This window comes from Symphalangus syndactylus, chromosome 24 (assembly GCF_028878055.3).
Source record: "Symphalangus syndactylus isolate Jambi chromosome 24, NHGRI_mSymSyn1-v2.1_pri, whole genome shotgun sequence".
NCBI classification, from domain to species: Eukaryota; Metazoa; Chordata; class Mammalia; order Primates; family Hylobatidae; genus Symphalangus; species Symphalangus syndactylus.
Genome location: NC_072446.2, coordinates 34,022,420 through 34,037,816, shown reverse-complemented (window position 1 = coordinate 34,037,816; position 15,397 = coordinate 34,022,420). Strand labels below are relative to the sequence as shown.

General features: G+C 38.0%; 1 protein-coding gene across 8 annotated transcripts in view; it reads left to right on the top strand.

The window, feature by feature from the left end:
* The window catches only part of RALGAPB (Ral GTPase activating protein non-catalytic subunit beta), a 102,935-nt gene that overhangs the window by 42,572 nt on the left and 44,966 nt on the right, over positions 1-15,397 (top strand). For 4 of the 8 annotated variants that reach the window (XM_063634242.1, XM_063634240.1, XM_063634241.1 and 1 more), the window contains exons 7-14: positions 929-1,107; positions 2,550-2,698; positions 2,827-3,043; positions 5,293-5,328; positions 6,542-6,743; positions 9,823-9,990; positions 10,450-10,564; positions 10,941-11,088. In XM_063634242.1, coding sequence (XP_063490312.1) covers positions 929-1,107; positions 2,550-2,698; positions 2,827-3,043; positions 5,293-5,328; positions 6,542-6,743; positions 9,823-9,990; positions 10,450-10,564; positions 10,941-11,088 — 1,214 coding nt within the window. The remainder of the gene's footprint in view (positions 1-928; positions 1,108-2,549; positions 2,699-2,826; positions 3,044-5,292; positions 5,329-6,541; positions 6,744-9,822; positions 9,991-10,449; positions 10,565-10,940; positions 11,089-15,397) is intronic. The other 4 variants (XM_063634243.1, XM_055266621.2, XM_055266622.2 and 1 more) reach the window with 1 other exon arrangement.

The window sequence follows — 15,397 nt, the reverse complement described above, 5'->3', positions numbered from 1 at the left end:
ACAATTACTTGAAATTAAGTCTTTTGGTGGGTGGAAAAAGAGGTTTCGAAAGGTAGAGCATGTATAGATCACTGATTCCTATTTCTCAGCCTAGTTCTTTTGCCTTGTAGCTAGTGGAAATTCTGTTTACCAGCTTTAGATTATCAGTATTACTTTGAATTGGAAAGGCTTTTTAATGGAATGCTAAGCAGACCATTTGAGTGAAAAAATCATAATCTGTTTTTTAATGGAAATATTTCAAACTGTACATAAAATGTAGTTCAAACACAAACACACTTTTGAAATTTATGGCTTTAGTACATACACATGAACACAACATAAAACTATAACACTAATCCTGATTTTCAAATATAGTTGTTTTTTTTTAATTGAAAATGTTAATATTAAAGTAAAATTTTCTCCTTGGAGCTCTTATTGACATATTTATAGCTTTACCATTCCATTGCTTTTTTTTTTCTTTTTTCTTTTTTCTTTTTTTCCTGAGATGGCATGTTGCTCTGTTGCTCAGGCTGGAGTGCATTGGCATGATCATAGCTCACTGCAGCCTCAGCCTTGAACTCCTCGGCTCAAGTGATCTGCCTCAGCCTTCCAAGTAGTTGGGACCATAGGCACGTGCCACCATGTCCATCTTCTATTGCTTAATTCTTAACATATTAGAAAAAGCCTCTATGTATACTCTTAAAAAATTAAAACTTTTTCTAGTCTTACTTTGATTCTCATGCTCTGAATAGGCAATGTTCATGTAACCACACTGCAGATCTACTGTAAAGAAGTGTTGATATTTGAATCACTAGCCCATTAAATACAAATCAGTCTCTTTTCTGAATCAGAGAAATAGGCACAGTCCTATTCTTAAATTAGATTACATGTATTTTATTGCTATAGAAATTTCTAAATTTGTGATTAATTCTTTCCTCTCTTTTAATAGTAATCCTGTGGATTTGAGTAACCCAGCTATTATAAGCTCTACTCCCAAATTTCAGGAACAGTTCTTGAATGTGAGCGGAATGCCGCAAGAATTGAATCAGTATCCCTGCCTTAAACATCTGCCTCAAATATTTTTTCGTGCCATGCGTGGAATCAGCTGTCTGGTGGATGCATTCTTAGGTGAATTTTGTGTATGTTGCTAGATGTATGAAGAGCTTCATTTAGATAACTCTAGAGGCTAACACTAGGAGTTATTAGAAAACATCCGAAGGAAAAGATGAACAGATTTGATGACAAATAACAAGCGAGGAAAAAATTATTTGCAACAAATAAAATAGCCAGAGGGTTATCGTTTCTATGTAAATATTTAGATTGGTGCAAAAGTAATTGCGGTTTTTGCCATTAAAAGTAATGTGGCCAAAACTGCAGTTACTTTTGCACCCACCTAATACATCAAACAAGGTGCTAAGAACAAGAATTAGGCCTAGCAGATAAGTGGACAAAGGATGAGAATAAATGATTGCAAAAGAAAAGAGTGTTCATGCATACTAGCTATCTAAGAAAATACAGATGAAAATGCATTTGGGACCATTCTCATGTATATCATTAAAAAGCAAATTATACTTTTAGTGAGCCATTCTTTTAAGCTGTTTTTCACATTTTAGATATATAAAAAGTCAATTTTTTAACCTGTTGAAAGGCAGTGATTTATAATATTTTCTAAAATATTTATGTATACTTATTAATGTACAGTTAATTTTTTTTTTTTTTGAGACGGAGTCTCGCTCTTTCGCCCAGGCTGGAGTGCAGTGGCGCAATCTCGGCTCACTGCAAGCTCTGCCTCCCAGGTTCATGCCATTCTCCTGCCTCAGCCTCTCCGAGTAGCTGGGACTACAGGCGCCCGCCACCACGCCCAGCTAATTTTTTGTATTTTTTAGTAGAGACGGGGTTTCATCGTGGTCTCGATCTCCTGACCTTGTGATCCGCCCGCCACGGCCTCCCAAAGTGCTGGGATTACAAGCGTGAGCCACCGATCCCGGCCAACGTACAGTTAATATGTTAGCTCTGATTAAGTTTGGCTGCTACGTAACAACCAAAATCCTATTATAGACAAGATAGCTTATTTTCACATATGTTAAATCTAGAGCGAGGCAGTACCGGGCCAGTATAATGGTTCCATCACCAGCAGGGATCCAAGGCCCTTCCATCTGCTGGCTCTCCATTCTTTGCACAGTGCCTCATGGGCCATAATGGTTGAGTGAGTTCCAAACATCCTGTCCAAGAATTAGGAAGAAAGGAGAGTCTGCATATAATTGGTCCTTTAAGAAGATCTCTTACAAGACCTACCCAACAGTCACCAACTTCTTTATGGTCAAAATATGGCCACATCTAGGTGCAAAGGGAGCTTGAAAATTGAGTCATTTTTTTTCTGGGTAGCCATGTCCAGCTAAAGTTTGTGCTCTGTTACTCAGGAAGAAATAGTGAGTAGATACTGAGAGGCAACTAGCAATCTCTGCTATAGTCTATATGTCCCAAGCCTTCACTAGCTTGCTGGAAAAAATTTTCTGATCATGTATTTTGACCTATGAAGAATAATTTCATTTGTCTTTTTTTTTTTTAAGGTATTTCTAGACCCCGATCAGACAGTGCTCCCCCAACACCTGTGAATAGATTAAGTATGCCTCAAAGTGCTGCTGTCAGTACCACCCCACCGCATAACCGGAGGCACCGGGCTGTTACTGTGAATAAGGCCACCATGAAGACAAGCACAGTAAGAGTTTACATCACCATTGTTATGCTATATAAGGTTGGCTTTTTAATCTGCCAACTTTTTATAAAGTCTTGCTGTTTTCTCAGACTTTTCATTGGTATGGGTGTATTCTTGTGTTCTTCTAATAGGTTAGTACTACTCATGCCTCTAAAGTTCAGCACCAGACGTCCTCCACCTCTCCTCTGTCAAGTCCAAATCAAACTAGTTCAGAACCCCGGCCACTGCCTGCCCCTCGGAGACCAAAGGTTAACAGCATTTTGAATCTCTTTGGATCATGGTTATTTGATGCAGCATTTGTTCACTGTAAACTTCATAATGGGATAAACAGAGACAGCAGCATGACTGGTAAATATTACTCAAGAAATATGTTATCATTATTTTCCTTTTCCTTTTTCTTTTTCTTTTTAGTCTTTCCTACCTGCAAGATTAATATGTATCTTAAAAAGCTCTCTGTTTCTGACCAAGCAATGTCTTGTGCTTAACCCCTTCCAGCTGAAGTAACAGAACTTAAGAAGTTTTCCTCCCTGTTCTTTTTATGTATGTTCTATGAGGTTTGGCCTTTTGTCTGGTTTTATTAGACATATTTAAGGTTAGCCACATTTTGTTGAATCAGATTTCTTTCAGTAGGTGACCTGGAAGTTCCCTTCATGTCAGCCAGGATAATAAAATTTATATAAAGAATTAAAAATTCGAACTGGAAGTTTACTTTACAAGAAGTGTTTTCTTCGATTTTGACAGCCATTCACTCATTAGTACATGTAAACATCAGAAAATTTTTGCTTCACACTACACTCTAACCTCTCAGATTTTAGTCTAGAGAACTTTATTTCAAGGGCACACTTTCAAAAATATTATTTGCTTTTTAACTTAATAAGATTGATTGGTGGAGAATTAATAACCCAACCCTGATATCTTCATTTAGATTTTATTATAAAAAGGAAACTGTCTAAATAAGAGCTAGTGTTTTTTTTTTTGTCATCTTAACTATTATATTTGAAAGTAATGGCATAGGGTGCAAGATGGATGGGTGGGGTAGGGCACAATGTTTTGAATATTTATATGTCTTAGCTGAAAAATGACAATGGCTGGCATTTATTGAGCTGCTGTTACTATGGGCCAGGTACTGTGATATATGCATTAATGAGTGTATTGATTGTTTGGTAAGAAACCACTCTTCTACTGGGGTTGGAAATAGATCAAGACAAAAAGATGTCTAATTACATTAGTTTATGTATCTCTAAGGAGACTGTGAATTCCAAGGATAAAACTAATACAATGACCAGAAGGGTCTCTGCTTTCTCTCAGAAATGAATTCTTAGCTGTTATTATTTCTTAGCTATTATTATTATCATCTCAGAACTAGGATCTATGTCTGTGAACATTATACATGTAATTATTTTAAATATTCTTACAAATCTTTAATTTAGAAAAGTTGTGAATATAAAGATTTTTAGGAATATAATTTGAAAATGCCATGGTTGAGTTTAGGGATATCTTTGCTTGCTTTGTTTTGTTCAAATTCAGACACTTTATATTCTTCCATTTTCATATTATAATTTTATCCACAGTTTGAAAGTAGTGCTTCTGGGATAGGTAAATGTGCTTACTTACAATAAGTGAAAACTTTTAAAAAACGACTATTGGGTTATTCTTGTCTTTATGTTCATGTACCTTATATTTTGAGTTTTCTGTACCATGTTTATATTTATTAATTTGCATTTTCTAGAATGAATCAGTCCTATTTTTCTTTTTTATTTTTGTTAAGATGTAATTCTTACAATGTAACTTTTGGGTATAGAGCTGTTGACACTGAAATTTGTGAATCTAGAATGGCTCAACCTGCTGCTTGGTTGGTGGGCTTGCTTAAAGGGAACTTATAGATCTTTTTGCTCTCCAGGGAGTTTGTAACAGCTTTGCTCACCCTCTTGCACCGGAAGATAAAAACCAGACTTCAAATCATACGTGAACAACATCTTACTTTAAAATTTTTCCTTGCTGGGGAGAGGATAGAAGCTCGTTTTCTCCTCATTGTGTTCAGAGATGATAAAGGCTGTTATATTACCCAGGAGATATGAGGTGTCCAGATAGTTAAAGGGGTTAGAATGCTAGGTGCCAATCTTGAGGTCTCAAGTCTGGTGGGAGGCTTGGGTATATTAACTGTTTTTTAAGTACTGGCTGCCATCAAGGAATTCTGCCATGTAGTTCACCTCTAACTTAAAGTGTTTGCTTCTTTGAACTGGTTAGCTTTAGATTTACATGACAGTACACTGTGCTTTGTAAAAGTAACATTGAGCTGGGAAGGGTTAATGAACTAAAATTTTAATGCACGTTATGGGCACTTCAAAACCTCAGTTCTTTGTAGTTGTGTAATTTTCTTCGTTCATTGTTTTGCATGATACAAAAATCATAATTTTGGACCTGAATGCATAATTTCCTATGTTTTTGAACTAGCTTGTGGTATCGTAAAGCTTTTAATTTAACTTTTAAAAAGCTAAAAAGCTTCTTAATTTATTGTAAAATTTCACCATCTTTAAGGTATTTTATAATTACTACTGTCCTTTGATTTGTTTCCATTTATTTCTATTATCTTGCAGCATCTTTTATCCAAATTCTTCTTTCTTATAAATCTTGTAAGTAGGAACCAGAAGCTTCTCTTTAATTGCAGTCATGTTTTTATTTTTTTCATAATTCCATTAAAAATTTGATTGTCATTGTCTCTTGTAGTTTTTGCACTTGGGAAGAAAAATACTTTTCTGTGTTTTGAATGGGGAAGATTGTTGGCAAAAGCAAATTAATCTGCCTGAATCAGTCCCATTATTTCTGTATACTAGTCTGGTCATGTCATGAATTCCAGGACTTTGCACTAACTGTGTTTTGGCTTTTTTTTTTTTTTAAAGCTTTAAGCTTATTTTTATACAGATTTAGTGTTTGATTTGTATGCATTCTGCATGTAGTGTTTTTCAAATGTATTATTGCTGGATAGCTTATTTAGGACTAAAAATGGCTCATGGGAAGTTGCATAAAGATTTATGCTTGACTCTGTATTCTATTAAATCTATTATAAAATAATTTAAGCATTTCATGTAGAGTAATAAAAGATTTCAGAGTGATTTTCAATACACTGTGAAATCTTTTGTTAAAAATAAAAGCAACTTTCAAAGGGCTTCTGTTTCAGTGATAATGAATGACCTTGATAATCTTTTTTATCAATCCAATTTTCTGATTTATCAGCCTCAAGTTAGCTGCTGTCTGTGGTTGTTAAAATTCATTCTCATTTTGCTTGGTTGAGCGATTCTTTGGTGTGTGTTTTGGAGTTGGGTGGGTGGTGGGAATGCTCTCTTTTTCTCCCTGCCCACTTTGCATCCTTACTTTGCCCTCTCCCTAAAGTATACAGGCTGGCATAGGGTTGCCCATTTAATTAGGATGTCCATCTGGGATAATGTGTAAATTGCAGTAGCTATTTTTCTTAACGTTTAAGCATCGTTCTGTAGGGGGAAGAAAAAACAGAAAAGAAATAATAGAAAAGCCAAATTCTGTATTATATATCTGTATGTGGATACAGATATATACAAATGTACTCTGCTGATCAAAAATTCAGTTGAAAAATGCTTCTTGTACAATCTGTTAAACTGACAATGCCACTGTAAATTAATTGTAACCTATTTTCAAAGAAGATTTCAGAGAGCCCTTTTTAAAAATATTAAGACATAGTTGCTAAACAAAAGCACTTATTGGATTCAAGTAGCTATTTAATGACACCAATATTTGATCTTTGTGTCCAGGGTCCCATGAGCCTACGTGGCATATTGCAAATATAATAAAACCCTCCTTTTCTCTCCCCAGCCATTACAACACAAGCTAGCATGGAGTTTCGACGGAAAGGGTCACAAATGTCCACAGACACCATGGTTTCCAATCCTATGTTTGATGCAAGTGAATTTCCTGATAACTATGAAGCAGGAAGAGCTGAGGCTTGTGGGACACTGTGTAGGATTTTTTGTAGCAAGAAGACTGGAGAAGAGATTCTGCCAGCTTATTTATCCAGGTCTTGGAATTTTTGTTTGTTTTTTCATTTATATAGTTTTGATAGTGAAGCCATTGTGTTGCTTGGCCGACTGAACCGATGAGTGAATATTGGTCTGAAATAACCTACAGATGTCTGTAAGTGATCAACATTTGCCTGAAATCTTTCATTTTACCTGGCTCATCAGATTTGGTAAAGACCCTTAACACCCTTTTTGTTTTAGAAGTGCTATTTATGTCATCTTATTTGAATCTTTTTAATATGGAGAGATTTTGAAGGACCACAATAATTTGTTAACAACTTTTTAGCACAGTATTCCCATGTAGGCAGTCCAGAAATAAGTCAGCTGTAAATCCTGCCTCCAGGGAGCTTATTTTCTGGGCAAAGCCACAAAGCCATGTACACACATAACAATGATCCAGCAGGAATAGGATATTGATGGGAGAGGCACAGATAATGTGCTGTGGGCATTCAGGGAAAGAAGCAGCGCACATTTATTTGTTCTAGGGGATTCAGGAAAGAGTTATGGGGGATTAAGTGATTATGCTGGACTTATAAAGGATGAGTAGTATTTAGCCTATGTTAGGAAGTTGGTTAGGGTCATCTTCTCCAAATCTGTGGCTTCAGCCATCTTTGTTAATGCCTCTGCCATCCATTCAGTTGCTCAGGCCAGAAACGAAGAGTCATTTTGAGAATCCTCTTCTTCTGTATCTTTAGTTGATCAACCAACTCTTGCCTTTCTTCTACCTAGCCCTCTTTCTGATCTCTCTTTTCACTCTATCCCCACCATTATACTTTAGACTTTGTCACTTTTCTCCAAAATTAACTCATAATGGCCTCCCGTTCTTCTTGACACTGTTTTGCCTTCCTTAACTGATCATTCACACAGGTGCAGAAGTGAGGTTAATATCAACAGAGTGTTTAGATACCTGCATACTTGCTAGGTTCTCAGGAGATAGAATTAAACTGACCCTATCAGAGGGAACCAAGTACAGAATTTTATAGATATGAAAAAGAATGGTATATACAGGCAACTAAGCAGGGTTATCTTAACTATCGGCGCTTGGTTTAAGCAACAGAAACCCTCTCAATCTGACTTAAGTAAAAGGAGAAGAAGTTGTGAGAAGCTAGTGATATTTATTAAATGCTAAGGTCAGGAAATGCAGTATGGCCTCATGAAGAGCAGATACTCAAGGACCAAAACAACTTTATTCCTCTCTCTTTCTCTGTCTTCCTGGTCTGCCAGAACTGCTTCATTCTTCTCTTCTCTGCAGATCATTTTCTCATATTGTAATGTGCTTCTGAGTTCCCAGTTTTCATTAGCCGGGCTTGATGGCACTTGCCTGTACTCCCAGCTACTCGGGAAGCTGAGGCAGAAGAATCGCTTGAACCCAGGAGGCAGAGGTTGCAGTGAGCCGAGATCGTGCTACTGTACTCCAGCCTGGGCGACAGAGTGGGACTCTGTCCCCCCAAAAAAAAAAAAAAAAAGTTCCCAGTTTTCATGGCCTTGGTCTAGGTGACCATCAGGGCCAATTAGTATCTCTGAATTTTAATTATAGACTCCTGGGAAGGAGGATCTAATTAATCTGCCTGTCTCTGGTCTAGTCAGCTACAGTTGTGAAGGTGGGTCACATAAGGGTGTTGGAGCTCACCCCCTTGTTGTGGGGGCATGTTTCTCAGGAACTCTGGGCTGGGGAGATAACCTAAATGGTACTCTAGTAGTAGGGGAGAAGGCTATCACCATGAACTTTCTGACTGAGCCATAAGACTGAATGGGTGGTAGTAGGACAAACCAAAACAACAGATTCATGAGAGGGCAAGTGATTAGTTTAGTTTTGAGTCGACTGAATTTGAAGTGCCTATGGGATATTTATCAAGAACTATTTATTAAGTCCTACTTTGTGCCAGATATTGTGCACAGAAGTACCATAGTAATCAGTAGACATCCAGATATCCAGTAAGCTTTGGGCTAATAGATCTGGAGTTCAGTTGAGAGGTGTGGGTTAGAATGATTTGATTATATTTAGTGACTTAAGAAGTGTTTAAAATCAGATTAGTAAAAGAGAGAGCTTCGAGAACTAAGGTTGTCAGACTGAGGAACACCATCATTAGGGGGCAGGTAGAGTAAGAGGACCTGTAAAAGAAAATGGTCATAGAAATCAGGGAAGAACAAGGAGAGAAGGGAGTAGTCAGAGGGTTGAATGCTTTCAAAAGGCAGAATGAGTTAAGACTTAGTCATGTCTCTTGGATTTGGCAATCGAGAGCCCATTGGTTATTTGCTAGTATGGTTTTAGTTGAGTTCTAGGGAGAGAGAGAGATTGAAATGGGTTGAGCAGTAACCAGTAGGTGATGAAGTTGTTTCTGAAGAGTTTTGCAGAGAAGAGAAATGCACCTCACAATAGAAGAGTATAACAGTGTAGTTGCTCTTGAATAACAGGAGATTGAATGCTTAGTAAGTCGATTAGAGGTTGGGGGTGGAGTTAAAAACTAAGGTATATTCAGGTATATTCCTAAAAGGAATCTTATTCAGGTGACCTTCATGATGAATACAGATGATCGAATGCAGGTTTCTTTCTTTCATTGTCCCCCCAAAAATAATGGGGAAGGGACAAAAATGTAAACACACCTTTTTCCCTAGGAATTACTAAATGTTGCAACATTTTTCTCTTACGGAATTTAACTCAGCAATTCCCCCAGTTTATTGAAAAGTACTGCAGCCTACTGTTTTGTTTTGTTCTAGTTGCCTTATTTGCAGTCCCCTAGAACTTTGAGTTGCAAGGCTTAATTAAGCTTTGAGAAGGTGCAATAGACGTGAATTTTTTTTTTCTTCATTAAGAAAGATGATTTGAGTCTTAGTGTATATGATTCAGAGTTGTTCTAATTCCAGTAATACCCTTTAAAGGGTAAAATTCCAGTAATTCCAGTAATAACTTTTAAAGGATAAAATTCTAGTAAATTCCAGTAATTCCAATAATGCCCTTTCTTTAAAGGGTAAAAATAGTGATGAGTGGAAATAGACTTTCAGTAACTATGTAGCAGATAATAATTATGAAAACTTTTGATCAGCAGTTTGTTTAAAATTTTTTTCTTGCTTTCCTAGATTTTACATGCTTTTAATTCAAGGTTTGCAGATAAATGATTATGTGTGCCATCCTGTCTTGGCCAGCGTTATTCTAAACTCTCCTCCTTTGTTCTGCTGTGACTTGAAAGGGATTGATGTTGTGGTTCCTTACTTTATTTCAGCTCTTGAAACCATTCTGCCTGACAGGTAAGCTATCATTCTCTGCTATTATATCAACTGTCTGATTTGGCCTGGTCTGTTGGTGCTTCCTCCCCAGTTTCCTAATGTATCCTGTCCAGTTGTCTTCATAGTCCAAGAGAACTCAGGCAACATTAAATGAGTGTAGTGTGTCCAAACCCACCTCATCCCTGAACTCCTTCAGTTCTGATTTGTCTGTGGGCTTGTTGAATCGTTTTTGGCCTGGTCTAGAAGGGTAAGAACAACTCCAACACAGAGGTCTTACCTTTGTAGAGTAGGCCTTAACGTTTTAGATAAAGAAATCAGTCAGTCAACTTCTAGTTTAATTCAGTAACAGTTTAACTTAGAAATATACAACACACAAATACACAATGCTTGGATTTGGAAAAATTGGCATTATATGTATTTGGCAGTAGCTAAAAATGTACTTTAGTTCAAAAATACTAATAGCTTTTTATTTTTTGGCAGAGAACTCTCAAAATTCAAAAGCTATGTAAATCCAACAGAATTGCGAAGATCCTCCATTAATATCCTGCTTTCTTTGTTGCCCCTCCCTCATCATTTTGGCACAGTCAAATCTGAGGTAATGTTTTGTTAAAGTTTTTTTTATATTCTATATTCTGTTTTTTGTACTAATTTAAGTCAAATCGAATGTTAAAAATGGAACAGGAGCTTTTTTTATTTTTCAACTCAAGTTATTTCGTCAAGTTATTTCAAGTGAATTAACAAGGTTGACTTGTGATTTTTTTTTAGTTCTGTCAGTTTTTCTACCAGTTTTCAAGCAGTTATAGGCTAAGGACATCTATTAACATATTGTTAGTGACAGATTTAGTACAGTGGCTAATATTAGACTGAAAGCCTTTCTCATTAGACTGATATGTTCCTCCACTCTAGCTGTTCCCACATGGGCATCATGAGCTGCAACAGCTGATGTTAAATATTATTTGTTTTTTCCATAGGTGGTCCTGGAAGGAAAGTTTAGTAACGATGACAGCTCTTCTTATGATAAACCAATAACTTTTCTATCCCTGAAGTTGAGACTTGTGAATATATTAATAGGTGCCTTGCAAACTGAAACGGACCCCAACAACACCCAAATGATATTAGGTTTGTATTCACACATTATTTTGTAAGTGAAACCAAAGTACTGTTGACTGCAGGCCTGCTGAGGAGGCGGCAGTTGGTGACGGGAGCCTAAACCTAATGTAGCTCTACTTATTCTGAATCAGAGGCACAAGTTATTTTTTTAATGTAAAAAAATTTAAAGCAGTGAGATGAGGGAAGTAAAGTGTTACAGTTGTCTTGGTTGGTCATTTATTTGTGCTTTTGCTTTTCTTTCTCTTCTCCCCTTTCTCCTTTCTCCACTCTTGGCCTCTCCTTCCCATCCCTCTCTTCTTTCCTCCTTTCTTCCTGCTGTCCTTCCTCGTGCCTCTTTCTCTTCCTCCCGCCTCGTCCTCTTCCTCCTGCCTCTTCCTCTTCTTCCTGCCTCTTCCTCTTACTCCTGCCCATTACTTACAGGTCAGTCTGCACTTTCCTCCTAGTCCTTTTTTTCTCAAACACATTAGCTAATGATTTCTTCAGAACCTTACTTTATATCCCTCCTGCTGGGATGTTCTTTCCCTAGATTTTTGTTTAGCTTTTCTTCATCATCTTCTTAAGGGAGAGCTTCCCTAACAATACTTGCTAAAGATGATCTTATTTCATCATTTTTTTCACAGCACAAAACCTGAAATTATCTTGTTTGTTTAAATGCTTAAACTCCCCCCCTTTTTACATGTTTTTCAAAATATAAGGTATTTAGTGATTGACAAATCTAGTGTTAGCACTAAGGGACAGTCTTATCTCCCCGAAAATCTTCAGAGAGACCCTGATGAACAGAGGAGCTCTTCTTTTCTTCCTCTAATCTGATGTTCAAATTGGGTAAACAGCAATGTATTACATTTGAAAGCAAAGGGTTTTCAGTTGTTGCCACTGAAGTGCAATCCTGGTTATTGAGATCACCACCCTTGACAGTGGAAGCTCTTGGGAAAGTAGGGCTTTCCTCAGCCACCTAACAGGAGTCCCCACTGAACTATGTGAATGCAAATACCATCCCAGCCCACAAACCTGGGTGGCAGTTAGAACTCCCCGCTTATGGAGCAATTGATCTCTGAGGATGACTTGACCTTGGCAGTGGTTAGAGGTTTCCTTTCTTCTCTTCATTAGCAAGACAAGAATTCAGCTTCTTCCTAGCATCTTAGATTTTTATCTGTTCAAAAGTGGGATCAGACATTCCCTTTAAGCCCTTATGCCCCCAGAGGAGGTGGGGTGTATGTCCTTCCAACAGGAACACAATCCTTGAAATGGTTTCTAAAAGGCCTCTAAAACTGAGAGACAGATCCTGAAGAGATGGCTCACAACGGCCAAGAACCATATGTATCCAGAGACACCTAATTAGTAGGTGACTGGAGTTTTCTGTAGCTGGGCAAAAAGTTTTTTAGGGTTTCATAAGTCTCAAAAGCCATTAATTGTGCACACGATTTTCTAGACTCACAAATGGAGTTTTTTGCTCTTTATATTCTCAGTTACGATGTATAGCTATATTCTTGTTCAGGCTGGGCTTTTAGAGACCTTCTGAAGTTAATGTGGTCAGTCTGACCAAGGTTTGGAACCAGAGTCTACCAGTGGCATTGATACTGTCTCAGATACATTCTGAACACAGAGGGTGGTTTATGTGGAGGGGGATGTTTTGATATGTGAGAACCTCCAAGTTACAATGTTTTAGGTTATTTAAAGAACATAATTTTGCTTGAAATCATATAATTTTTACGATTGATGCAGTAGTTGGTTTTGTTATACCCTTGCTCTGAGGCACTCCCTATGTACTTTACAAGGAAGAGTCAGTTGTTAGTCTTGCCATAAAGTGGCAAAGCTCTTTCCGTCTTCTTTTTATCCATAGTGGGCAAGAGTACCTCCCACTGGGATGAGAAGCAGTGTGTTAGGCTCACCATCTCATTTCTGTCCTAGCCTTTCCAGGACAATGGGTTCCTTGATAATAAATAAATGAAGCTTACTTCAGGGTATGCAGATGTCAACAAGCCCCAGACTGTGTGGCTTTAATCATTCTTAAAAAGCAGTGTGGTCAGAAAGGTATCGCTATGACTTTATTTTATAATTTTTGTTTTATTTATTTGTTTCTTTTTCCCTGTAGAAAAAACAGACAGTAATTTTTGTTTTATTTTTAAGACTAGAACTCAGTTTTGAAAGTATTCCATAATATTTTCCTTAGTTAGTATTACCCTTAAAATTGAGATGCTTACATCTGGTCTTTTACACCAGTTAAAAAAATCTGATAATGAGCATGTTTTTATATAAAGCAAAGTTTGACCTTCACATTCATTTTATTTTTATGTATTTAGTTTTATTTATTTATTTATTTATTTATTTATTTATTTTTAAATACAAGTTCTTGCTCTGTTGCCCAGGCTAGACGCAGTGGTGCAATCATGGCTCACTGCAGCCCAACCTCCTGGACTCAAGTGATCCTACTGCTGCAGCCTCTGAAGTAGCTGGGACCACAGGCGTGTGCCACCACACCTGGCTAATTTTTTGTTGTTATTAGAGATAGGGTCTTGCTCTGTTGCCCAGGCTGGTCTTGGACTTCTGGGCTCCCCTAGTCCTCCCTCCTTAGCCTCCCAAAATGCCGGGATTACAGGTGTGAGCCACTGTGCCTGGCCCACATTTATTTTAGGGAATTTTTTTTTTTTTTTTTGAGATGGAGTCTCACTCTGTCACCCAGGCCAGAGGGCAGTGGCACGATCTTGGCTCATTGCAACCTCTGCCTCCTGGGTTCAAGCGATTCTCCCACCTCACCCTCCTGAGTACCTGGGATTACTGGCACCCGCCACCACGCCCGGCTAATTTTTGTATTTTTTAGTAGACACAGGGTTTTATCATGTTGGCCAAGCTGGTCTTGAACTCCTGATAGCAAATTATCTACCTGCCTTACCCTTCCAAAGTGCTGGGATTATAGGCATGAGCCAATGCACCTGGCCAGAATTAGGGAATTTTTAAAGAGTCTCTTCTGACCCATCAGTGGATTTATTAGTAGAGTTGACCCTTGAACAACATGGGGGTTAGTGATGCCAATTCCCTGAGCAATTGAGATCCACATACAACTTTTTGATTCCCTAAAAACTTAACTACTAATAGCCTACTGTTGACCAGAAACCTTACCCATAACAGTTGATTAACACATTTTGTATTTTATGCATATTATTAATATATACTGCATTTTTACAATAAAGTATGCTGGAGAAAAGAATATTTTATTAAGAAATAAATGGTGTAATCCCAGCATCTTGGGAAGCCGAGGCGGGTGGCTCAAGAGACCGCCCTGGCCAACATGGTGAAACCCTGTATCTACTAAAAATACAAAAATTAGCAGGGTGTGGTGGCACATGCCTGTAATCTCAGCTACTTGGGAGGCTGAGGTAGGAGAATGCTTGAACCCGGGAGGCGGAGGTTGCAGTGAGCCAAGATCGCGCCATTGCACTCCAGCCTGGGCAATAAGAGCGAAACTCCGTCTCCAAAAAAATAAAAAATAAAAAATAAAGTCTGGGCGTGGTGGCTCACGCCTGTAATCCCAGCACTTTGGGAGGCTGAGATGGGTGGATCACGAGGTCAGGAGTTCAAGACCAGCCTGGCCAAGATGGTGAAACCCCGTCTCTACTAAAAATACAAAAAAAAAAAAAAAATTAGCTGGGTGTGGTGGTGGCTGCCTGTGATTCCAGCTACTCAGAGGCCGAGGCAGAGAATTGCTTGAACCCGGGAGGTGGAGGTTGCAGTGAGCCAAGATCATGCCACGGGACTCCAGCCTGGGCGACGGAGTGAGGCTCCATCTCAAAAAAAAGAAAATCATAAGGAAGAGAAAATACAGTTATAGTCCTGTATTTATTGATACCATAAATTGTTTATAAGGTAAATCATCTCAACTGTTGGGCAGTTGCAGCTGTAGACCCCAATCTACAGTACATATCAAGCAACTCAGCTTTTTCTTATAATGTCATGACTTTTCTCTGCTTCTTGGGAGCACTTCCAGCATCACTAGTGGCACTTCCTGTGGGTCCTATGGTGTTAGTCAAGGTTCATGGTGTTGCAGTAAACATGTGAGAACCATGGTATGCAGTTTACTGCAGTATTCAGTCTATTAGAGAGATGAACTACTCACATGGAGATGGTTAGCATCACATTGTATTTTAAGCAGGATACTCATTAACACTTGAGCTCACCCCAGTAACAACAGGAGGCTACAAAATGATTACAGTAGTACAGCATGTACTACAGTTAATTTTATGCAGTTATTTAATCCTGCATCTTTGTTTACGTTTCTCTGGACTGCAAATGGCATCATGTATGGTCTGTAAGTGTTTGTGTA